Source organism: Lontra canadensis, unplaced genomic scaffold (assembly GCF_010015895.1).
Source record: "Lontra canadensis isolate GAN:19392208 unplaced genomic scaffold, GSC_riverotter_1.0 scaffold59, whole genome shotgun sequence".
In the NCBI taxonomy this organism is placed as follows: domain Eukaryota; kingdom Metazoa; phylum Chordata; class Mammalia; order Carnivora; family Mustelidae; genus Lontra; species Lontra canadensis.
The window spans coordinates 5,492,535-5,517,205 of NW_022631053.1; the positions used below are offsets into that span (position 1 = coordinate 5,492,535).

Here is a 24,671-nt window from a genome sequence, read left to right on the forward strand (position 1 = left end):
GGTTGTTATGGTTTCATGGGTGGCCCCCCCCCCATCCTCTGGGGTTTGGGAGGGGGGGTGGGGTGGGGTATTCTCTCCGTTGGCTTCGTTTGGCTCTGGTTGCTGTGCTCTTGGCACCTCGGTCCCTTCCCGCTCCCCACAGCTTCCTCTCCTACTCCCCATCTTCCTTTCCTTTGCCCCTCTTTTCCTGTTCTACATGGAAATTGCACGGGCCTCTCTGTGTGTGCGTGCGTGGGTGCGCGTGTATATACGTGTATAGAGAGATGTATATGCAGGGGGAAGGGTGGAGGGGTGGGGTGAGACTCGGTGCTGGGGGCCAGGTCACACTGCCCACTCCAGTCTATCATTTGCCCCTCCCGTGCTGGTGAGATAAAGGGAAGAAGGTAGAGGGAAGGCTGCCGCAGTCTTGCACTGGTTCCTCTCCTCTCTGCGGGTAGGTTTTTCCAGATGATAGGACGGGTGATGGATTTTCCACCACCGTCTTCCTTGTACCCCTCTCTCCACCCCGTTCAGGGCAGGGGGTGGTGTTTATAGCTAGATGACTGTTCCCAAGGAGATGCCATTCTGCCCTGCCTTGTCAGTGGGAAGGAGAGAAGAGCCCACTCACTCTTACCAGCCCAGTATTCAGCTGATCCTCCTCCTCATCCTTAGATTGGTTCCTCAGGAGCCTGTGAGGAGGATGGGCGGGGGGGGCTGAGCAAGACCATGGGGTATGTTTGGGATCCAGGGCACCAGGCGGGTGGGCCTCAGGTTTTCCGTCTTCATCCTTTTGTGTTGTTAGAAGAAGGTGAGGCATGGATCAGTCTACTCTTGCCTTCCCATGCCCCCCCTTCCTCATCTTCTGATCTCGGGGACTGGGTGGTTCATCTGTCCTTTGTCAGAGTGTCCTCACGCTAGTAGTCCTGCTGACCTGACCAGGGCTGGCTGGGTGGTTTAATGGGGAGCAGGGGAGTGGGGCTGACATGGCAGGCCTCAGTTTCAATTCCCCTGTTCTCCATTTCTCTCTTTTTTTAGTCTGGGATGTGCTGAAGGCTGAAAATTTTCTTTTCTGTTTTTAGACCCTCAGACTATCCTGCAGTCCCTCCTCACACCACCCCAGCAGTTTTCTTCTGCCCATTTCAGCCCCTTCCCCTGAATCAGTTTGAGGCTTGGAGTGGAGGAAATTAGAACTCTGAAGTAGTTGTTGGTGCTGGTGGGATGTAGTGGTCTTCAGGTCCTCCCACCATTATGTAGTTGTTCAGAAGCTGCTGCTACTGCGTCTCTCTGTTTACGGGGGGCGCTTGTCCCTGAGGTCCTGGCCTGGGTCCTGACTTTGCGGTTTCTATGAAGCCGTGGCTTTTCTGTGGGCTCCCGTGTGTGCTGGCTGCGCCCTGAGCTCCAAAACGGCTGCCCATGACCTTTCTGCTATGGTCAGGGCCCAGGCCCCCTGTCCCCTCCTTCCCCCACAACATGGCTGAGGGGCCCCTTCCCAGAAGGACTGTCCCAAACCCACCCCATGGGGCCAGGTTTCCTTCCTGCCACCTTTGTCTACAACAGGCAGATCAGTACCCCCACCCTACCCCAGGTTGAACTGTGAAAGAGAGGTTCCAGGGGTGTCTCCCTCAGTGCCAGTTCCTTAGTGATGTACTGTTTTCCCAAGATGCAGTGGGAGTGTGCAGGTCTCCTGATCTCTAGGCCTGTGTGTGTGTGTGTGTGTGTGTGTGTATTTGGTGGCAGGGATAAGGGGAGAGGTGTGCTGGAGCTTCTAGTTCATTTTAACATGTATTCACTCCCCTGACCCCGTGGATGCTTTCCTCCGCCCCTTTCCTTTGCCTCTGCCTCTGTTCCCTTATTTCTTCTTTTTTTTTTTTTTTCTCCTGCACTTGTTGCCTCTCCCCTCCTGAATTCTTTCCTTTACCTTCTCAACTCGTTCACTGCTGTTGCCTATCTGTCTCCCCTTTCCTTGTTTCATTCCTACTTAGGATTCTCCACTCTTGGTCTCTGCAATAGCTGAGGATTTTGCCTCTTCTCCTGCCTCCCAGTCTGACCGTCCCTAGTTAGATGGCAGTCCCAATTACGTTTTTCTTATTTAAGGCCCACCCCTACCTTGTTTTGGGGGGCTCCAGAGACCAGTGGGCCTGAGGGTGTTAGGCAGCAGCCTTGGAGGTTGCCTTGGTGTTGCTCAAGGATCCATCCAGCAGGGGGCAGTAAGTGATCGTGGTAGTGTCCTTGGCTGCTAGGCCCTTGGCAGGGGTGGTCCTTGCTACAGTCCCATTCTCCTAAAAGCTCTTTTCGGATTGGGTTTCTCATTCCATTTTTGCCTGCTCCCTCCCACACTCTGCTCTGGTAGATTTAATTTTATGCTTTCCTCTGTTTCAGCCTTTCTTTTCCCCTAGAGATTCCCCTCTGTCCCCCTCCCCTCCGAAGTTTGTTTTGTGGTGTTACAGTGGTAACTGCAGTCCTGGTTTTTCTCTTCTTTTTTTTCCCCCTCTGGAATGTAGACTGTATATGTTTAATAACTCACCTTCTCTCTCCTTGCCCAAAATGTGGGATACGCGATGACTGTGACCCTGGTTGGAAATTAAACTTGTTTTATGCAGCTTTGGAGCAGACCTTCATCCTTGATGTGCAGCAGCCATTGGGCAGTATTTTAATCGTGAGGGTATTCCTGTCTCTGGTCCCTCTCTCTAGACTGCTCCTTCTCTCAGCAGAGGGGTAAAGGGTACACTTGACAGGGGGAGAGTGAGGTTATGGAGGGACTTAGGCTTATTTCTACACTGCTTACTACTTTCCATCATACTCTGAAGGGGAGCCTAAATGAATTGGGCACCAAAATGTGAGGGCTTCGTGACTGTGCTCTTTTAGTTGTAAAGGCTTTCATCCTGTTCTTAGCCTTATTTATCACCTGTTGGTAGTCATTAGGGACTTCAGTGGCTAGAGGGCCCTGAACTTGGAGTGACCCACCCTGCCTCCACTCTCAGATCTCCCCAGCCCTGTGCAATCAGGGGCTTCTGGTTGGAACAGGGTTCCCTCATCCATAGATTGGAGTCCCCTCACCCGACTATTTCTGAACTTTGGCAGTGAGTAAACATGAAGGGAAAAGGTCTGGATAGTATAATGAACTTGATCTTCCTTACAGCTATGGCCCTATATCACCTCTGCTTCAGGCATGTAGTTCCCCATTGTCAGGATGCCAAGCCTCATCCAGAGATTCCAAAGTGTCCTGAGGGAAAGGACAAGCCTCTGCCCTCCTGGCCCACCTCTGCCACTACTCTCTTCCTCTCCTGCTACTACTGTCTGGCTCCAGGAAGAGAAAGAGATGGTGCTCTCCTTCCTTTGGTGGGTGAAGTCTAGGTGAGTTAGGCAGGCGTTCTTCACTCTCACCACCTTCTTAAGCTTTGGGGACAGAGACCTTCCGATCCTGACGTTATGGGAAAGAGACAGGATTTAGGCATACGGTAAGTTTGAGAGCCCCAAGTACCAGTATGAAGAAAATAATTTGTATTTAGTTACGTCTGTGCTCCTCAAAAGGCCTGCTTGGTGACCACAGTTACTGATAAGAACACCCTTACCAAGTGCTTTATTTGTACGTTAATAAGCATATTCCTTTTAGTACTATAGCCCATCATAAGATAGTGATAATGGAGAGGACTTTAGCTGGATGGCAGGTCAGTGGGTGTCTTTTTGACTCCTGAAGAGGATAACCTAGTCCATTTTGCCCCTCAGTGCTCCATTTAAGGTGCCAGGAATGAGTTGACATCATCTGATGTCAGAGCAGTCCCTTGTGGCTATTGCTTAAACTTTTCAGCTTCTTTTGGGGGCACATGGTGGGATGAGGGAGAGACTTAACCTGGAAGATAAGTGTTCAGCATCCAGCTCTTAGGACAAATAGCAACCATATCTGCCCAGAACTTGAATAGCTCTTCAGTTATGGCTGGGCAGAAGACTTGGGCCCAGGATCTACTTCAGAATATTCTGGGCAGGGGAGTTTCCAACAGGAGCCTAGAGAGAGCCAGTGGAAAGCCTTGGATTGGTCCGGCTGGGGTAGAGGACAGACTGTCGCCTTCATTTCAGAGTTTGGGGACAGTGACAGGGAAAATGAGTGTGGTATGTAGGAGTTTCTCAGACTTGAGGTATAAGGTCTGAAGGCTCTGGGGGTTCACTGCATCACTTCCAGTTCAAGTGCCTAGATTGGTCAGAGCAGAAAATTGACAGGTACTTACTTAGTACCTTTTACGGTTCCAGACCTGTGTTAAGAAGGAAGTCTTACCACTGTCCTCGTGGAGAGACCTGGCAATCCATTTCTGGGATGCTCTGAAATCCTTTGGGATATCCATAGTGCAGCACGTGGGGCAGTGAGAGTTGGGGAATAACTGTGTGTGGGATACCCCTTTGCTGCTGCTTGGTGTACAGCGTGGTGTCTTTGGGCAGGCAGTCATAGTACTAGGAACACTTCTTTTCCAGTTCTGAAGGGTGTAGAGATAGGAAAGCCAAAGTCCAGCTCTCTACTTTCTAACCTGGTAACTGGAGGGATAGAGTAAGTATCGTGCTGGTCACTGGGGAGTGATAGGATCCAGAGGCCTGCCTTCCTCTAAAGGTTTTCTTTTCTTTTTCTTTTTTTTTTTTTAAGATTTTATTTATTTGACAGAGAGAGAGAGAGAGATCACAAATAGGCAGAGAGGCAGGCAGAGAGAGAGAGAGGGAAGCAGGCTCCCTGCTGAGCAGAGAGCCCGATGCGGGGCTTGATCCCAGGACCCTGAGATCATGACCTGAGCCGAAGGCAGAGGCTTTAACCCACTGAGCCACCCAGGCGCCCCCCTCTAAAGGTTTTCAATCTAATTGGGTTTCCTGGCTGTGGTTGCTGGGATTGGGTAAGAATGACCCCAAGTTCCTGAGCAAAAGGAAGAGAAGGTTAAGTCTGAGGAAATCCAAACCTTAGGAAAGGGAGCAATGCAGTGCCTGAAGGTCTGGAAGTGAGGAACTTGGGTCAGAACTATTCACCATCATGGCTTGAAGGTGAGTGTCTGCTTGTGTGTGTCACTTTGGCTGTAAGCTGCAGAAGAGAGTGGGCTGAATGAGGGCATAACCATACCTAAAAAGAAAACATTTTGTCATCCAAGGTATACCTGCCCTTAAAAATGCGGCATTAGATTTTGGATCCAGATTTATGTATGCTGACTCAGAGGCTTTTTGTTTCTTAACAGTCTGTTAAAAGTAAACATATTAAAAATATTTAGAAAGCAGTGCCCTGCTTACGGTCTGGCACATAATAAGCATTCAGCCTTGATGAATGAATAAACATCATTGTCCTTGACCACACTGGATCCTGGTGGGTACCCTGTGAGTCCAGGGGGCTGTGGTAGAGTTTCGTCTTCTCGCTGATAGAGACACCTTTAAAGGTGGAGGCCTTTCCAGGAATGCTTCTGATTTCAAAGTTGTGCCTCCAGCCAGGGTTGTGCCAACTCCCCTGCCTTTCCCAGAACCATCTTGCGTTTCTCTGGCCTTCAGGTTCCTCTTAACTTGATCCAAGGAGAAAGCTCCTTCCTCCCTATTCCCTTCTAGGCTCAGGTGGGCTTGCGCTGCCCTCTGTGGGTGATAGTGTTGTCTTAGTTTTGCCTGATTCCCACTATCCGCCCCCTGCCCAAATTCCACCTCCACTTCCCCTTCCCATTCCTGACAAAGTGTCAGACCTGGACTGGGCAGTAGCCTTCCATCTTCATGACACCATTCCAATCACCCCACACATCCATGCAGTGCACATGGTCACGGCTTTGCTCGGAAACCTTCAGTGAAATGTTTCAGTGAAACGTTCAAGCTCTCCACAACTAGCTCTTGCTTCCTTCTCGAACTATCTCTCTCTGCTCCTCTGCCTGAATCCATTACTTTAACTAAAATTGTTCACTCATTTTTCCCAAATATCCGACCTGCTGCCTTTATCCCTTTTTCTATTTATTTATTTATTTATTTATTTTTAAGATATTAATTATTTATTTGACAGAGAGACATCACAAGTAGGCAGAGAGGCAGGCAGAGAGAGAGTGGGAAGCAGACTCCCCATCGAGCAGAGCGCCCGATGGGGGCTTGATCCCAGGACCCTGGAATCATGACCTGAGCTGAAGGCAGAGGCTTTAACCCACTGAGCCATCCAGGCGCCCCCTTTTCTCACTTTTTAAAGAATACCACTTTTCTTTAAGATCTGCAAAGCTGCCATGACCTCTCTAATCACAAGGACTCTTACCCGCTCCTTTAGTTTCATTAGCACAAGTCGTTCAACACCTCCCATACATTCCCTTGTATTATTATATATTGTGTTCATTCATTTACTATTTAATTTTAAAATTTATTTTTGTAACCAAAGTAATTTTCATTGTGGAACATCCAAATAATACGTAAGTATACAGAGCCACATGTGAAACCTGCTCCCCTCTACTTTTCTCACTCCCATTCCCAAAGTAACCACGCATGGCTGCTTAGTGTGCCTCCTTTTGGTAGTTTCTTTTGTAAATATATATACCTCCACACACTTGGGGAGGGGTTAAAATATAAGTGTACTCCTTTCATATCTATTATTATTATTATAAAAAAATTATTTTTTAAAAGATTTTATTTATCAGAATTCACAAGCAGGGGGAGCAGCAGGCAGAGGGAGGAGAGCCCGCTGAGCAAGGAACCCAGTGTGGGCCTTGATTCCAGGACCCTGAACTTAACCAACTCAGCCATCCAGGCTCTAGTCTTGTCCCTATTCTTGCCTTTTTTTTTTTTTTTAAACATAAGGAGATACACACATACATACATTTGTTTTGGAGGTTTTCCAAGTTAATATAGTTATATATGTATTTTTTACAGATTTATTTTCAGAGAAGGAGAGAATCTCAAGCAGATTCCATGCTGAGCACAGAGCTTGACTCAGGGCTTGATCTCACAACACTGAGATCATGACCTGAGCTGAAACCAAGAGTTGCTTAACCAACTACGCCACCCAGGCACCCCAGTATAGTTAGATATTTTTAATTCTATTGGAAGTATTGCATAGCATAATACTTATTCAATATAAAAGACATTTGTCTAGAATCTGTTATATGGGGGGTATTGTGCAGCTAGTACCTAGGGGTCTCCAGGCACGATCATAACCTTGTCCTTGCCATCAGTGAGCTGGCTCTTTGGAGATAGGGAGAAGTGGGGCATACACAAACAATTGCAACACAAAGGAAAATGTAATAATGTCCCCCAGAGTGTGCTGGATGTTCAGAAATAAGTGACTTCTTAATAAGGGAATCAGGACTTTACAGAGGAAGTAATATTTGAGCTTGGTTTGGAGGAAGCGTGAGAGGTGAAGGAACAGCATGAGCCAGGGCACAGAGATGGAAACATATGAGGCAGGTTCTTCTGATGTCAGAGTACAGTTTGTGAGCAGGAAGAGGATTTGGTTCAATTCATAAATGTTCATCAATCCGTCTATGTATCAAACACTATACTAGGCAATGAGAATATAGAAATGAGAAAGATGAGGTTGCTGTCATTAAAAGGCCTTCAATTTAATGGAATAAAAGCCAAGTTTGGAAAGGCAGATTAGGACCAGATGATGAAAGTTTTCAACTGACATGTCATGGAGTCTGAATTTTTTTTTTTTAAGATTTTATTTATTTATTTGACAGAGATCACAAGCAGGCAGAGAGGCAGGCAGAGAGGAAGGGAAGCAGGCTCCCTGCCGAGCAGAGAGCCGGATGCGGGGCTTGGTCCCAGGACCCTGGCATCATGACCTGAGCGGAAGGCAGAGGATTAACCCATTGAGCCACCCAGGCACCCCTGGAGGCTGAATTTTATTTGCTGGGCAATGTGGGGCCATAGGCTCCATAACTGGAGCTGAGCAGATAGCAGCAGTGTACAGAATGGGCTAAAGTAGGGATACGCTAGGGACTGGGGGGCTTAGAGTGCTCTCTCTTTTTAAAACCAGGTAGCAATTCATTTCTACCTCAGTTAAAAAGTGTCTGGTGGAGGCCCCTGGCTGGCTCAGTGGGATGAGCATCTGCCTTCTGCTCAGGTCATGATCTCAGGGTCCTGGGATTGAGCCCTGGGTTGGGCTCCCTGCTCAGTGGGGAGTCTGCTTGTCCCTCTGTCTGCTGCTCCCCCTGCTTGTGTGCACTCTCACAAATAAATAAATAATCTTAAAAGAAAAAAAGTGGTAGGCAGTCCAGGACTGGAATGGTGACTCTATGGTTATCAAAGCTTAGATGACGACTTTTTTTTTTTTAAGGACTTTAGGTATGCCTGAGTGGCTCAATTGGTTAAGTGTCTGCCTTTGGCTCAGGTCCTGGGATCAAGTCCCGCATCAGGCTCCTGCTCAGTGGGGAGCCTGCTTCTCCCTCGGCCTGCCACTCTTGCTTGTGCTCTCTCTTCGACAGATAAATAAGATCTTTTAAAAATTAATTAATTTGAGAGAGGGAGAGGGAGAAGCAGACTCCCTGCTGAGCAGAGAGCCCCGGGCAGGGCTCAGTCCCAAGACCCTGGGATCATGGCTTGAGCCAAAGGCAGATGCTTAACCCACTGAGCCACCCAGGTGCCCAGGGCTCAGACTTCTTTTTGCTTCACCATCCTTGCACAGAGCTTCATCCTCATGGTCACCTCATGGTCTGATGTGACTGCTAGAGTGTAATTCATCTCATCTATATGCCAGGCAGCAGAACAAAGGAAGGGAAGGAGCTGGAGGAGAGGAGGAGGAGCACACAATGACACACTTCTTAGCTGAATTAATTTTCTTTAAGGGGCCTTGCCGGAAGTCCAGGACAATATTTCCAACACTTCTGCTTATGTCTTACTGGCCAGAACTTAGTCACATGACCTTATCCAGCTTTGAGGAAGACTTGAAAATGTAGTTTTGTGTTTATTGTTATTTTTTAATTGGAAGTATAATTTGAAGTATAATTTGTGCAGTGCAATGCACAGATCTTCTCATATAGTTTAAGTTCTAACAAATGCATACACCCATGTTAGCCACCTCCCTATCAAGATATAGAGCATTCCATCATCCCTAGAAATCCCTTCCTCCTGAGGGGACTTTTTCAACAACTCCAAAGAGGTAATGGCTTAATTAGGGTGGTAGCCTTGGGAATGGAAGGAAAGCTTGGAGAGGTGGTGGAAGGACAAATCAAAGGAGACTGGTTGATGTGGGAATGAGAGGAGAATTTAGGAGAATGCTAACAGCAGAGCCACTAACCGAAACAGAAAATTGGGAGGGAATTCTAGATTGTTATAGATGGGATGGATGGAGAAAAAAGCATGAGTACAGTGTTGGGTGTGTTGATTTGATGTACTGGTCAAACACCCAGGTGAAGATACCCAGCAGGCAGTTAGTTGTATCTAGAGCTGGGGAAGGCATTCAGAGCTCAGCGGCATCAAATACAAGAGAGATGCTGAAGAGGACAGGGACCAAGAAATGACACAAGAATTTGGTGACTGAGCTCAATGATGACTTTTTGAGGGAGCAGAATTCAGGTGCCATGGCCTGAGTGGGCAGTGAGGGTTTAAATCATACAAAAGGGGACTGGTTGTGTTGCCTGAAATATTTTAAAACCCCTTTAAGAAATTGAAGTCCTTGGGGGTACCTGGCTGGCTCAGTCTGTAGAGCATGAGACTTGATATTGGGGTGAGGTCAAGCCCTAGGTTGGGCAAAATAAACATAAAAAGGTTGTAAGTTGCCCTTTTTACAAGCTTGCTGATAAAGGAGGAGGGATAGGTCGGTGTGAGGAAAAGATCAGGGATTCGCTCCATCCTTGCAGGAAAATAGCTCCTAGCTCTTTGAAATTATCTTTCCAAAGAACAGGCAGACAAGACAGCTCCCTGCCTCCTGTGACCTCCAGAATTCAAGGTGAATGGCTGGAAGTGGGACAGGGGTGCCCTCTTTAACAACCGCTGGGGTGGGTTGGGCCAAACAGACACTGCCAGGACAGATGTGAAGAGACCTGTATCTTAAGAGGAAAAACCAAAGATCCAGCACGCGGGACTCAGGCCGTCCTGAGTTTGAATCTTGTCTCTGGCGCCACCTAGCTAGAAGACCTTGGGCAGGTTTCTTAACCTGAACTCATCTGTAAAATGGAAACAATTATGCCTACCTTTCAGGGTGGCTTTGAGGATTACAGAAAAGTGACTGGCACACAATAGGTCATCGTAAGTGGGTGCCATTAAGTGACCCAGCCCCTCGCTATGGGACAGAACGGCCGACGGATGGACCCTAAAACGCGACCTCCCGATCTCTGAGGGTAGGGAAGGGCTCCCGGCGGCCTCCTCCCTCCAGGAGGTGGGGACAAGGTGGAGGAAGGGCTGCTGGAGGAGGAGCTGGCGCGTTGCGACCCGCCCCGTCCCGTCCAGTCCGGCCTGGGCTCCGAGGAAACCGCCGTCCCAGGCGCCGTCACCGGAGCAGCCTGTCCTGGTGCCCCGTGCCTTGCCCCGCGTCCAGTCATGACCCTGCGCCCCTCACTTCTCCCGCTCCGTCTGCTGCTGCTGCTGCTCAGTGGGGCGATGTGCCGGGCTGAGGCTGGGTTTGAAACCGAAAGTCCCGTCCGGACCCTCCAAGTGGAGACCCTGGTGAGGAGAGGGTGTCCCGGGGCTGCGGCGGCCGGGCCTTGGTGGGGAACGAGGGGATCGGAACGAACCTGGGAGCGGGGAGGAGAGCGAGTGCGGGAACTGATCTGGGGAGTGCTGGGTGTCGGAGCCGGAACGGGATCTCTGGAGGAGCCTGCGTGACTCCTGTAGTCCGCTCGTAGGTGGAGCCCCCCGAGCCGTGCGCGGAGCCCGCTGCTTTTGGAGACACGCTGCACATACACTACACGGTGAGGGATCTGGGGGGGTCGGGGCGGGGCCCGGGAGGGGGCGGCGCCCTGCTGGAACACGTCAGCGCTGGCTGGGACACGTGGCAAGCGGTTCGGGAGTGAAGCTGGAGCTCCGGGGTCGTCGAGCACGTGGCGGGGGGAGGGGCGCGCCTCCTGCCTGCCCATTTCCCTTCCCCGCTTTTCCGCCAGTTCCGCACGGGCTCAGAGAAGCGAAGGGTGGGGAGATCTCCGAGAAGCGCCAGCCCTTTGGGGCTTCCTGTTGCTTTTTGCCCGGAGGGGAATGCTGGGCTGCAGCTGCGAGGGGGTTGCCGCTGCTGCCCAGGGGCCCAGGTGTGTGTGGTGCCCTGCGAGGTGTGCGCTCCTGCTGCTCTCTCCCCACAGGGCAGCTTGGTAGATGGACGCATTATTGACACTTCCCTGACCAGAGATCCTCTGGTTATAGAACTTGGCCAAAAGCAGGTGATCCCAGGTATGTGACCTGCGCCTCCCATTCTATTTCTTCCCAACCTAAGCCCTTCTTAGCCTCCTCAATCCCTAACATACGTTGAAAATGCCACCAGGACTCTACCAGTCACCTCCTGAGGTTCAAACCCAGCTTCTGACACTCCTTTTGCCCCACACCCCACGGACAACCAGGGATTTGAGAAGTGGGGAGTTTAGGGATTTGAGAAGTGGGAAACTTAGTTGAAGCCTGTAGGGAGCGTTTGATCCTCCTCTCCTGGGCTTTGGGGGATAGGTAGCTTCCTGTTCAGTTGTGTCTTCTTCCTCAAGGTCTGGAGCAGAGCCTTCTAGACATGTGTGTGGGGTGAGTATCAGGGCAGGGGTGGGCTTGGGCACCCCCTTTGCATGGGTGGAGGCTTACTTTGTTGTCCTTGCTCCTCAGAGAGGCAGGAGAATGTGTGATAAAGGCTTTGCACTGGGCAGGTCCAGGTCATTGGGAACCCAAAGGGCATCCAGAGCCACTGTGCCTCTCTGGCTGTGGGTTCTGTTGGAGGAGCTGAGGCATGTGGGGGGACAGAGACCTTTCCTGGTCAACCTGTTTGGTGCTCAGCTGGGAGAGTTCATCATTTGGGGTGAATATCCAGAGAGTGTTGCTGGTGGGGCTGAGGATGGACTGAGGCTCCTAGCCCACCTGGTCCCACCCCAGCTGTGATTCATATTCCTTCCCTCAGAGAGAAGAGAAGGGCAATCATTCCCTCTCACTTGGCCTATGGAAAACGGGGATTTCCACCATCTATCCCAGGTAATCTGACTAGTCCTCTCTGTCAGGCAATCAAAGTACCCAGTCCCTCAGAGCTTTGTCTGGGGCTTGAGATAGTCTAAATCCAGTTTGCTGAAAAGGCCAGGGGTGGCTGGGGCCTCCTCCTGTAGGGCTGCTGCTTTTTTCCTCTTTAGATCACCAATAGGGACTAGACACATAGAACCCGTTAAGGCTCCCTGGCTTCCCTCTGGCAGACAGCACCTTGTTAGGGAAGAAATACCGACTTGAACCACTAGGGTCTGTTGCCTCTGCTAGCCCTCTTTCATGCCTTTTCTCCACAACTCCAACCCGTGTCATTTATGCTGTTGGCATGGCTTCTCACCACATCTCCACCCCTCCTTTCAGCCTCCATGAGGGAAGAGGCAGTAAAAATCATCACAGTTAAGTAATTTTAAAAAAGCAAAACAAAAAACAACTTTTAAAAGCCAAGCCCAGGGATGTCTGGGTGGTTTAATTGGTTAAGCGTCTGCGTTTCGCTTGGGTCATGATTCCAGGATCCTGGGATCGAGGCCCGCATCGGGCTTCCAGCTCAGTAAAGGGCCTGCTTGTCTCTCTCCCTCTGCCTGATACTCTGCTTACTTGTGTTCTCTATCTCTCTGTCAAATAAATAAATAAAATCTTTAAAAAAAATTTAAAAAGAAAAAAAAAAGCCAAGCCCACCCTATAACTTTAAAAGCTGTCAACAGGTCCCAGGACAGATTTCCCAAGATGCAGATCTCTTGCTTTGGGTTATAACAGATGTTCTATTAGCTAAAATGTTTTGTACTTCAGAGTATTAGGATAAAAGTTCTTATCCTAGTTCCAACTTAGAGGAAGAACCACAAAGAGGGTCATGGGACTAAAGAAAAGCTCTTTCACCCAAAGTTCTACGATCTCCCCCTTTCTAGTGTTTGCTTTTCTCCCCTGACTCACTCCTGTTCATTTACCTGCTTCTTCCTTCTTAAGCCACCTCCTTCCTCTGTGATGAAACATCTGTGTTTTCTAACAGTCACATCGCATGGGCTCATTGGTTGGTGACATTTTAAAATGTCTAGGTTAAAGCCAGTTAATTACAGCCCTGCAAAGATTCTGTCAATGTGGCTATTTGGAAATGGGAGTGCGGTTAGTATAGGGGTTCTCGGACTTACCAATGGAGAACAGCCTGTGTGTCTTAGATCCACAGAGTTTTCCTCTCTTGTCATAGACTTGTCACTGAACACAAGCCACATTTATAGATTTGGGGTAAACATAACTATCAGTAGAGTCTGCTCATAACCCTTCTCTGCTTTTGTCGAGAGGAACTCACCATGTTTAAATCTTGCCACCTTCGTAGTTGTTGCTTTTATGTGGCCTGCCCTCCCTGCTTTCATTTAGTTTCGGAGCCCTGGATAAAATGCAGAGATTCTAACCCTCACCTCCTCTCTGCCTTCAGCGGATGCAGTGCTGCAGTTTGATGTGGAGCTGATTGCACTGATCCGAGCCAACTACTGGCAAAAGCTGGTGAAGGGCATTCTGCCTCTGGTAGGCATGGCCATGGTGCCAGCCCTCCTGGGCCTCATTGGGTATCACCTATACAGAAAGGCCAACAGACCTAAAGTCTCCAAAAAGAAGCTCAAGGAAGAGAAACGAAACAAGAGCAAAAAGAAATAATAAATAATTTTTAAAAATTTCTCTGGATTCTTCACCTGATACTTTCTGAGGCTACTTCTGTAAGTGGGAATGAGGGAAAGGGCTGGGGAAAAAGGCATTCTGAGTTGGATCCTGCCTGGCATTGGGGTGGTTGGAGGCTCTGGATCACCTCTTCCCCTGCCTCCTCTTGTCCTAACTTATTGCCAAGGGTCTGCACTTGAATGTTCCCGTAGGATCTCTACATCCCAAAGGTATGGGTTCTGGCCCTCTTAGCGCCCAGAACTCGAAGCAGTGCTTCTTGAACAGCGAGCCTCCTGGTAATTGCCTGGCTATTATCTCCACTCTCTGGGGCCACTGTATTCCTAGTATCTTCCAAATAGGCTGCGCTCTCCAATATAGCAAACATAGAAGGCGCTCATAAACCCTCTTGGAAATTTTTAATAGCAAAATCTTCAGTTCTCTCAAAAAATTGTTTGGGGTTTGAAAAGAGATCTTCTCCTTCTATCACAGGATGTGGGAGATCACGTGGGCTGCTTCAATGATGTTGTAAGTGGCTGGAGGTGATTTGTCACCTGGCTGGGTGGTAGGTGTGGACAAAGGCTGGGGTAAGTTACTGCGATGGTTGACGATGAAGAGTGGGTTGAGCTGGCTTAGCACTTCGTCACTCACTGAGATACCATCCAAGTACTGCTTCAGCATCTCCCGCAACTTCCTATTGATTTCTAACAACTGGGCATGTCTGTGCTGGAGGCTCAGTTGCTCCAGTTTCACTTTGTTGTACCTTTTCCAGAAATTCTCCATCCCTTTGTAGTTCACTATCACCTGGGAGTGGAGTTAAAGAAGAAGGTGCGTGTTGAGGCCCATTCGCAAATGCAGTCCCCATGGCCCATGATCGCCAGCCTCAGGGGGTGGCCTCAGGACCCTAGGACCTTTTACCTTTGTGAGCTCCTCAGTAAGCTCCTCTGGGTAAATTTCTTCTATCTCCTTCTGCTCCTCGGGAGTCAAGACTGTTGAATAGAAAGGCAGTACTTTTTCTTCCTCGGTTTCAAACTTCCTACATATTTCAGCAAGTTTCAGAATCTTTTCACCCTGTCAGAAGCAGGAAGAGACCTTTTATTAGGAAACGGGGTGGGGAGGGGAAATAGGGGAGCTGGTTCCCCTGCTTAAACCCAGGGAAGCTATTCACCCAGATGTGAGACTAGAGTAATGACTACATCTAACACAGAGTGCTTACTACATGCCAAGCACTATTTCAAGTACTTTACAGTCTGAGCAAATTCATTATTCATTTAATTTAAAACGCAAGAGGGGAGGGAACGTGGAAGACAAAAGGTAGTCCAGACATCCATGCAGGCAGGAAGCAGGAGAAAGCCCTCTACCTCTCTCAAACCCCTTTCACTTTGCAAGGAGCCAAGTTCCTTGTTTTTTTTTTGACTGTCCTCTCCTCTGTTACCTTATCGACGATCTTTCTCAGGGCCTTGAGGGTGGCATTACTTTCCAAGGTGAGTTTGACTAAGTTTTCCTGTGATAGTTCCCGGGCCTGAGTCCTTTGGGCTTTAAGTTTTCGCAGCTGGGCAAGGACCAGATCCTTGTCCTTACGGATGTACTGGTTCTGGTCTTCACTCTCACGGTTGTGCATCATGATCTTGCTTTTTAAAATAATTATGGAGTCCTGGAGGGATAGAGGTTAGAGGAAACCCTTGATGAGCTAAAGGCCTTCAGTGAGACAGGTAAAAGGACAATCAGGGGACTGAAATCCAAGGATCTCGTTTTTCCCCAACCAGTGACAGGGTCCAGTGGAAATTGGGAGAAGATGACCAGGGGATAATGGAGCACTTAAAGCAGTGAGTATTTCCAGTTGGCTGCACTCACCTGTAGTCTCTGTATTTTTTTCATCTGTGCTTCAATCTCTTTGGAGCTCTTCTCATCTTTCACCTTCAGAGTCTCAAAGGCAATCTTTTGGTCTTCTGTGGCATCGGTGTAATTCTTGAGTGCCTCCTGGAACCTTCTCCACAGGTCTTCTACTATGTTCTCCAGTTGCAGTCTTAGAAAATGCTTCTCTTCTAGATTCTAGGAAGTGGCACCAAAATAGCCAGTGCTTGGCTGCCTCCAGCACCCTCCCCCTCTTGAACGGTTTATAACCTAGTACAGTGCAGAGGTCGCCAATGAGAATGCTACAAAGACCAGGCAGATGATGTAAATAAGTGCTGTAAGCTAGAGGAGGCCTGTGGTGAACCAAAGAAGAAATGTTTCATGGGCTTTGGGGGTGGTGCAGAGCATATCTGCTCAGCTCCACACCAGTGTCCCCATTTGGAAATGGGACCCAGTGTTACCAGATCTTTTTTTCAAGAGAAGCTAAAATTTTGGGGTTTTATGTGAAATCTTCCCACATTTTTAGTTTTGTTTAAAAAAATTTTTTTAAGACTTTATTTATTTATTTGAGAGAGAGAGAGAGCGCATATGAGAGGGAGAGGTCAGAGGGAGAAGCAGACTCCCCGTGGAGCTGGGAGCCCAATGCAGGACTCGATCCCAGGATTCCAGATCGTGACCTGAGCCGAAGGCTGTCGTCCAACCAACTGAGCCACCCAGGGACCCCAATTTTTTTTTTTTTTTTATTAAGTAGGCTCCATGCCCAACATGGGGCTTGAACTTTTGACCCTGATATCAAGAGTCTTACGCTCTACAAACTGAGCCAGCCAGGCGCCACCACTGAAATTTCCCAATTTTTGAATGTAGGAAGCTTATTTTAAAAATTTAAAAAACACTGTGGAGCAAAACAAAACAAAACAAAACCCATGCCCAAACCCAGGTCTGCAGGATACCTAAATTTGCAGCCTCTAGGATGGTGGAAAGCACTTTGGGACAAGGGCAGACCTGGATTTTCCTGGTTCTACCACAGTGTAGCAGCATGACTTTGGCAGATCATTTTACTTCTTTGGGCCTTAGTTTGTTCATCTGCAAATCACAGGGTGAATCCAGATGATCTCCTTGGTGCCTTTTAGCTCTAAAGTGCATTTTCTTGACATTTTGGAATAGTATTCCCAGCTAATTTCTACAAAATTACAAAATGCAGTAGGGGTACAGGCATTTTCTTGGTTGTGTTGGTTAAGTGTCTGTAGGCCCTCCAGTGGCCTTGAGCATTTTTCTCTCCCTTCTCTCCCAGCTCTTGCCCAGGTACTCTCCCTCCATACCTTGTTTTTGAGATCATCCCACATGCTCTGGAACTCCAGCTTACTTTCATACTCAGAATCTATATAGTTCTGCTCCATGGCCATGAAGACATCTTGTAGGTAGTGAATCTCTTTTTCATGCTGGTCAATAATTGTCTTCCTGCAGGAGATAAGACACTGTCCCTGCTCTGAGGGATAAAGCTTATGGACCAATAACGACCATTCAGCACAGTATGTAGAGCTGTATGAGTGATACAAACTCCTAGGTACTTGAAGGATCACAGAGGGAGGGTAGGCTCTATTCATATTAGGGTCAGAAAGAGTAAATAAGATTATTTTCATCTTTGAACAGGGAATATATTCATATGATATGAAAAGCAAAGAAGTACAAAAGGTTTCAGTGAGAGGTCTCCCTCCCTTCTCTGTCCCCTGCCAGATGACTTGGATTTTGATAGCTGAAAGTAGGTGGTGAGGGAGTTAGAGGGAGAGACCTGGCACGGGCATAGGGAAGCTAAGGCTATGAGCTTAAACCTGCGTTAGTTCAGAAGGAACTCTGGATATTCTCTGTGGGGGTCGTGTCATAAGCAAGGTGGGATGCTCCAGGTTGCTGGCCGCCTCCGTAGAGATAGCTCCTTGACACAGGTTCTGGATCCCCTCCTGGACTCAATCCCCAATTTCCTCATAGGCCTCCATACCTTTCAGTCTCAAACTCCTTGGTTAGGGCCTCCAGCTCCATGTTGTAGCTTTCCTCTAGGAGGCGGAGCCGGCGTCTCTGCAGGGCTAAGAGCTGGTCGATGCTGTGCAGGTGGCTGCGCAGGGCATGGGCATACTGTTCCTCTGCTTCCGACAGGTCCTTGGCTAAAGACTGGGTAGGAAACAGAGAGCTCCCATTTTGGCTGAATGGCATCAGTACGGGAACATAAAAGTGTATTCAGCTGGATGGCGTGAATGGCATTTCCCCCGAGTTCCTAATGCCAGCTCTCTGGCTCTAGGAGAGCTGCTTCTCCTACTCGTGATTGGAAAGTATAAGCGACATCATGGGACCCCATGGAGCCAGGCAGTATCCTAGGGACAAAAGATATTTCTAACAATGAGGCTACCACTAAAAGGGATTGAGAAGGACGCCTGGGTGGCTTAGTGTGTTAAGCCTCTGCCTTTGGCTCAGGTCATGATCTCAGGGTCCTGGGATGGAGCCCCCCATCGGGCTCTCTGCTCAGCGGGGAGCCTGCTTCCCCTCTCTCTCTGCCTGCCTCTGCCTACCTGTGATCTCTGTCAAATAAGTAAAATCTTTAAAAAAAATAATAAAAGGGATTGAGGATGCTTGGAGATATGGCTGCTCCAAGGTCTGAGGCAGAACATAAGAGAGTAGAACCTAAGGTATCTCATACAAGATAGCAGAGCAGCTATGAAAGACCAATAGCGTCATGTCAGAAGAACTCAGGAACCAAGAAACGTGTCTCACTGGAGCAGATTGTATCTTCCAAAGATGGGCATGACAATATTTGCTATCCTGCAACATGACCTTGCCATTCCTCCATCAAGAGGTATTCTCTCCTTCCGTCTCCTTGAATGTGGGGAAATGCTGTGACTCTTGGACCATGAGAATATGGTGGAAGTGACACTGTTCCAGCTGCAGGCATAGCCCTTATGGGGCCTGGCAGCTTCTGCTTCCTGCCCCTTGGAATGCTTGTTCTTGGGACACTCCCTCCAGGAGTCCAGCCATCACAGTGTGAGCAGGGCAGTGCTCGGGGAGGAGCCACGTTAAGGTGTTCTAGTCAACAGCCCCCCTGAACTCCCTGCCAGCTGACAGAATCAACTGCCGGCCGCCAGTTGACATCCAGCCCAGTCAAGCCTTCAGGTGACTGTAGCTCCAGCTGACATCTGATTGAACACTGTAGGAGAGACAGCAAGCAAGCACCAAGCGGGTGAACTAGATCAATGAATCATGAGAAATAATAAAATAAATTGTTGTTTTAAGTCACTAATTTAGGGATGCCATGTTATGCGGTATTGGATAACTGGAACACTTCACTGGCAGAAAGGGGGCAATGTGAGCATTGATAAGGGTAAAAACTACAATGGACTGAAAAATATCAGTTATGTTTATGAATTCATAAGGATACTTAAAAAATCAGTTACCATTGAGAATACCAGACAACCCACTGTTTTTTTTTTTCCTTAATGGTGTATAAAGGACAAAGAAATAATCAAGTATTTATGCTGCCTTTATTGTATAAACTATACCTCCTGGTAACTGAATGCTCAATGACAGAAGGTATCTCTTTATAGCAGTATTCAAACTAATAAATGAAAAAGGAATGATACTATTAGAAAATCAGCATTTTAAACAAGATGGGATCAGGAGGGAGACAAACTATAAGAGACTCTTAATCTCACAAAACAAACAGGGTTTTGGAGGGAAGGGGGTGGGTAGGGAGAGGGTGGTTGGGTTATGGACATTGGGAAGGGTATGTGCTATGGTGAGTGCTGGGAAGTGTGTAAGCCTGATGATTCACAGACCTGTACCCCTGGGGCTAATAATACATTATATGTTAATTTTTAAAAATCAGCATTTTGCAACCCCCAATGAATTAATGGAATCAACAGCTACTAACATCACAAAAAGAGATAACCAGGCAGGGTGCCTGGGTGGCTCAGTCAGTTGAGCGTCTGACTCTTGATTTGGGGTCAGGTCATGATCTCGGGGTAGTGCCACTGAGCCCCCCCACCCCCCTGGGCTCCACGTTCAGCAAGGAGTTTGCCTGAAGATTCTCTTCCTCTGCCCCTTCCCCTACTCACACATGCTTGCTTGCTCTCAAATGAATAAATCTTAAAAAAAAGAGAGAGATAACCAGACATATGTCCCTGGTTGATGGAAGAATATGGAAGACTACAACACCTCCAACCTTCTAGATTTAATTACCAAAATCTAGGAAATACAGAATACAAAGTAATTTGTTAAACTACAGTATAGAATATGATACAGTTATTAAAAGAAAAAGAGAATATCTTTATGGGCTAACGTGGAATAGTCCCTAGGATAAATTGTTTGAAAAAGACAAGGGGCAGAACAGTGTGTAGTTCTACCATTTGTGTAAAAAAAAGGTTTACTCATGAAACTACAATGATTGAGGGAGGCCCTGCATGGCTGAAAGGCACTGGTGGGAGGGCACTTTTCTCTGTATAACTTTATCTTTTCAATTTTGAATAATGTGAGTGTATTACCTATTCAAAAAAGTAAAACATTAAAATTAACATGAAAGAAATGGGTGCGTGGCTGGCTCTGTCGGTGGAGCATGCAACTCTTGATCTTGGGGTTGTGAGTTCGAGCCCCATGTTGGGTGTGGAGGTAACTTAAATATAAAATCTCTTTAAAAAAGTAAATGAAACAAAAAAGGATTTAGTGAATGCCTACACAATCAGACACATTGAGACACTCACTGTAAACTACCACAACCTCTGTGCAGAGCTAGATTTTACCTCATATGTTTGGTATGAAATAGGATCTTTTGAGATAGGTGCTGATAATGGAAGCCTCTTCATTCACTCAGCCAACGTTTACTAAACCTGTCATTACTGGCACTGTGCTGGGTGCCAAGGGTTTGGGGATGAAAAGACATGCTCATTGCCCTCCAAAGGAGCTTGCAGTCTTGCCGTAGGAAAGGAGTTACATAAACAGAAATTTACTGTATAACCTGGAAATTGCTATGAGGTTGATGATTGACCAGTGACAATGGGATATAAAAGACTGAATGCCTGCGTCTGACTAAGAGCACCATGGAAGGTTTCACAGGACAGATGTCATCTGTAGCACTCCTGAAGGAGTAAGAGTTTGCCAGGAAGACTGATGAGATGGGGAAGAGAGACGTCCAGACAGAGGGAACAGCATGTGCAAAAATCACAGGTAAGAAACAATGTGGGATGTGTGAAAGGTACAAGGAGAGGCCAGATCATGAAGGGCTTTGATGTCCTTTCCCTGGAGTTTGGACTTTTTCCTGTGGAAGTGGGAAGCCACTAAAATTTAGGCAGTGGAATAACAGAATCAGATTTTTGTTCCAAAAAGATGATCCTGGTAGTTTTGTCAACAGTCATCTCAGGTGGCTGGGCATGAAGGCTGGAAGATAGGAGACTGTTGGAACAGTCCATATAAGAGAAGATGCCCAGGTCTCCCCTGCAGTAGGACAGTGGGGAAGGAGAGCAGAGTATAGCTTTGAAAAATACTTAAGCAGAGGATTTATACAAAACTTGGAACAGAAGTCAGGGATGGAAGCAATGCCTAGAATGATTCCCAGATTTCTGTGTTGGGTGGTTTGGTGAATGAATGGCACTGGCCACCTGAATTGAGTGTAAGGAAGACCAGATTGTGGAAAAAATGGGTTGGGCTGGGCCAGGGAAGAGGAAGCTCCTGAGCTTGGTTGTGAGGACAATGCAACAGCCAGGAACAGATATCTAGGAATCTTGAATAGAATGACGTGGAACTCGCGAAAGAAATCCAGGCTGGTGTTGCAAAACCTGGAAGTCATTGATATAAAAGTGGTATTAAAGGTCAGGGTAATGAGGGGCACCTGGGTGGCTCAGTCGGTTATGTGGCTGACTCTTGTCAGCTGGAGTTGTGAGATTGAGCCCTGCGTCAGGTTCCACACTCAGTGAGGAGCGGGCTTGAGATTCTCCCCCTCCTCCCCTCTCCCCAGCTCGTGTTCTCTCTAAAGAAATAAATAAATGAAATCTAAAAAAGTTGAGTCAGGGTAATGAGCACGACTGTCTAGGCCTAGACATGTGGTTAAAGGGTGGATGGCCAGACTCAGAAATGTGCAAAATTAAGTTCAGGCATTGGGAGAGAGGAAGATAAACTCACAAAGAGGATTCGCTATATATTCCCAAGGCAGGAGAAAAGTCAGGAAAGAGTGATGTCATGGAAACCAAAGGGGAGTTTCAAGGAGGGCGTGAATAAGAAAGTCAGTGCCACAGGGGCACCCGGGTGACTTTGTTGGTTGAGCCTCTGACTTCAGCTTGGGTGGTGATCTCGGGGTCCTGTCGAGTCCCACGTAGGGCTCCTTGCTCATAGGGGAGTGTGTCTGGCCCTCTCCCTCTCCCCACTCCCCGCCCCCGCTCGGGGTCTCTCTCTCTTTCTCTCTAATACATAAAAAAAATTTTTTTTAATTAAAAAAAAATTGTCCATGCTACAGAGGACTCAGGTTAGATGAAGACTAAATGATGGAAAGTATCTGCGATTCGGGCCTGGTAGTCTTTACCAGAGCAAGTTCCTAGGGAAGAGGGGAAAGCAGTTGTGGGATGCAGGGTCCAGAGGAAGTGAAGAAGTGGAGATAGCAAGAGTCAGGAAGATCGCTAACATTTGCACATTTAACATGTGTAGGCTCGATTATTCAGGAATGACCCTGAAGGCGCTTAATTAGCAGCATGTGACTTTCCTAAGGCGGGACCGGCAGCATTAGCTACAAAGCTGGAAGCTAACTGGCTGGAGGGTGAGCCTGGCCACGGCTCAGCATCCTTAAACGAACCCTGCTGGTTCTCTTCTCCGCAAGTATTTGATAACTGCCAATAAGGGGCTGAAGAAGTCACTTAAAAAGCCATAAGGTACAACGAGTGGGGTAAGGAATTCTAATATATACTGGTTTTTGCAAATTTGGGGACTCTTAATATGTATCACTTGAAAGCTTGCCCAGGTCTACTGAAATTTTTTTCCCTCAGGGGTTAGGGTGTGAAGGAGAGCTGCGTCTTTTCAATAGGGGGCATGCCAGGCCGGTAAGGTATATTTTGCTGTTACTGTGGGATTTCTGTTGTTGTTTTAAGATTGAAAAGACTAAGGAGGAGTGGTAAAAAGAGGTTAAAAATAGGTGAAAGAAGGAAGTCTCCCAAGAGCATATGGCTGTGATTGAGATGCTTAGAGAGCCCTTACCCATGGAGATCTCAGATTCACCCAGGGCCAGTGAGCTTGAATCAAAGAGGCCAAACAGTTTGGTTAAATAAAGCACTGGAGTAGGAGGAATCAAGAAACTCATGCTCTCGTTCCAGCTCTCTTGCTGATTGGCTGTGTGACATTGGGCAAGCCAGTTCCCTTCTCTGGAACCGAGTCTTCTCATATCAAAGTGAAGGTGCAAGACTAAGTTCAAGTCACTGGGTGACGTCTGCTGTGCCTTACAACTCTAATATTGTATAGCGCTGGTTTCAGGCAGTAGATGACCAAGGAAGATGGCTACGCTGAAGCAGGGGAGAGGGGAGGACATCCCAGGAGTCCACTTTTCATTTCAGTGAAAACTGGCATTACTAATGCTGGCTTCATTACAGCTTGCATCTTGTAAGGGCTTTAATATTGATTAAAAAATTAGGGGTGCCTGGGTGACTCTGTCGGTTAAGCATCCAACTCTTGATTTCAGCTCAGGTCATGATCTCAGGGTTGAAAGACTGAGCCCCATGTCAGGCTCCACTCTGGGCATAGAGCCTGCTTGAGATTCTTTGTCTCTCTGTCCCTCTGGCTCTCTCCCATCCTTCTCCCCCTCTGCCCCCCAAAACTGATTAATAAATTAATTCAGTAGGACCATTCTGTTAAGAGATCAAGGCAGCCAGGTTTAAGTGTTTCCTTGGGAAGAGCGCCTACCTTGATGACACTGTCCTTGCAGTCCACCACTCGTTCAAATGTTTGGCTGAGGATCTCAATGTCCTTATGAAGCTCTCTGGTCTTGACTTCCCTAAGGACGGTTCTCCACTGTGTGTTAATCTTGTTAAGGTTCAGAGCACTATTGTGCTCCTCCTTGGCCAACTTGTCCTGTGTGAAGGAATAAATACGCCCCCAGAAGGTCAGGGCATGAAGCCCTGTTACGGTAAAACAAACAAGATCACAGATTGTCACTGACACCTTACCCTTTGTCTTTTTTTTTTTTTTTTTTTTTTTTTTTTCATAGAAGACCAAAGTTCCTGATGACTAACACTCAGGGAGTTCCTGTTCTTGTTTTTGGGAAGGTCTGAAGTAAGACAGGAACAGCCTGATGGCACTTTATGGAGGGCAAGTGTGAATTTCTTTCAGGTGAAGACATCAGAGCAGGATGTTGTTTGTAATCTCTAGGGAGCATATCAGAATTTCAGACCGCTCAGACAGCTAACACCTCTTGTCCCAGTCTGGGGCTCAGTCGTGGCTGTCAACCTCTATACCACTTGCCCCCCTCCGTGCTTCACAAAGAACTGCCTCCTCCCCAAACAGTGTTGCCAGAAATCTGAGTATATTTGGGTTTCAAGATTTCCGGAGCAGGGGAGGCCAGCATGAACGTAGGCTGCCACAATGAGAGGGTCAAGGCGACGGGGCCGTGCAGGGAGTGGGTGGGGTTGGGCAGAGAGTAATGCAGAAAGCCATCACCTTCAAGAACTGGCTCAGGAGCCTTTCTTTCTTCTTGGCCATCTCCTCCTCTGCCAGCAACTTCTGCTGAAACAGAAGCAGCTGCTCCTCATCGGACAGGGGCAACTTGGCCTTTTTCCCTTTCTTAGCCATAGCGGGGTCGAGGGGGATGGAGCTAGGTGAGGACCTTTTAGTCCGCCTTGGTCAGCTTTAGAAGAAGGAGGAGGAAAACGCCCCCAAAGAGGGCCTTGCGGAACTGCCCCTGGATGGTTTTGGGACTTTAGATCTTAGTCCTCACACAAGACAGAGAACTTGGGACAGCGGTGAGGCTGGGGTCCGGAGCCCAAAGACGCGTCTATGTCTCCTAGCAACGAGGATCTCGCTAAGATGGCGCTGTGAAAGGCTAGGAGGAGAGACCTTGGCTTGGGGCGCCCTCTGCTGGCTGGAGGACTGCAGTCAGTTTTTGAGAGATGGTCGTT

General features: G+C 47.9%; 2 protein-coding genes across 2 annotated transcripts; one reads left to right on the top strand and one right to left on the bottom strand.

The window, feature by feature from the left end:
- The first annotated feature begins 9,380 nt into the window (after window positions 1-9,380).
- FKBP11 (FKBP prolyl isomerase 11) lies at window positions 9,381-13,716 on the top strand. The gene is made up of 6 exons (XM_032876897.1): window positions 9,381-10,560; window positions 10,740-10,805; window positions 11,187-11,274; window positions 11,577-11,610; window positions 11,978-12,048; window positions 13,478-13,716. Exons 1-6 carry the CDS (start codon window positions 10,435-10,437, stop codon window positions 13,693-13,695), a joined length of 603 nt encoding a protein of 200 aa, XP_032732788.1. The 5' UTR covers window positions 9,381-10,434; the 3' UTR covers window positions 13,696-13,716.
- A 389-nt stretch (window positions 13,717-14,105) lies between these two features.
- On the bottom strand, window positions 14,106-24,389 carry CCDC65 (coiled-coil domain containing 65). The gene is made up of 8 exons (XM_032876896.1): window positions 24,214-24,389; window positions 23,461-23,628; window positions 17,540-17,709; window positions 16,866-17,004; window positions 15,547-15,744; window positions 15,128-15,346; window positions 14,611-14,763; window positions 14,106-14,496 (listed from the first exon to the last, which is right to left on the bottom strand). Exons 1-8 carry the CDS (start codon window positions 24,343-24,345, stop codon window positions 14,179-14,181), a joined length of 1,497 nt encoding a protein of 498 aa, XP_032732787.1. The 5' UTR covers window positions 24,346-24,389; the 3' UTR covers window positions 14,106-14,178.
- Window positions 24,390-24,671: the final 282 nt, after the last annotated feature.

Coding starts and splice junctions, on each gene's coding strand:
- CCDC65 (XM_032876896.1), bottom strand. CDS start 24,345: ATGGCTAAGAAAGGGAAAAAGGCCAAGTTGCCCCTGTCCGATGAGGAG. Junction 15,745..16,865: donor GGGATGATCTCAAAAACAAG/GTATGGAGGGAG, acceptor GCCACTTCCTAG/AATCTAGAAGAGAAGCATTT. Junction 14,497..14,610: donor TTACTGAGGAGCTCACAAAG/GTAAAAGGTCCT, acceptor CTCCACTCCCAG/GTGATAGTGAACTACAAAGG.
- FKBP11 (XM_032876897.1), top strand. CDS start 10,435: ATGACCCTGCGCCCCTCACTTCTCCCGCTCCGTCTGCTGCTGCTGCTG. Junction 10,561..10,739: donor CCCTCCAAGTGGAGACCCTG/GTGAGGAGAGGG, acceptor GTCCGCTCGTAG/GTGGAGCCCCCCGAGCCGTG. Junction 11,611..11,977: donor CTTCTAGACATGTGTGTGGG/GTGAGTATCAGG, acceptor TCCTTCCCTCAG/AGAGAAGAGAAGGGCAATCA.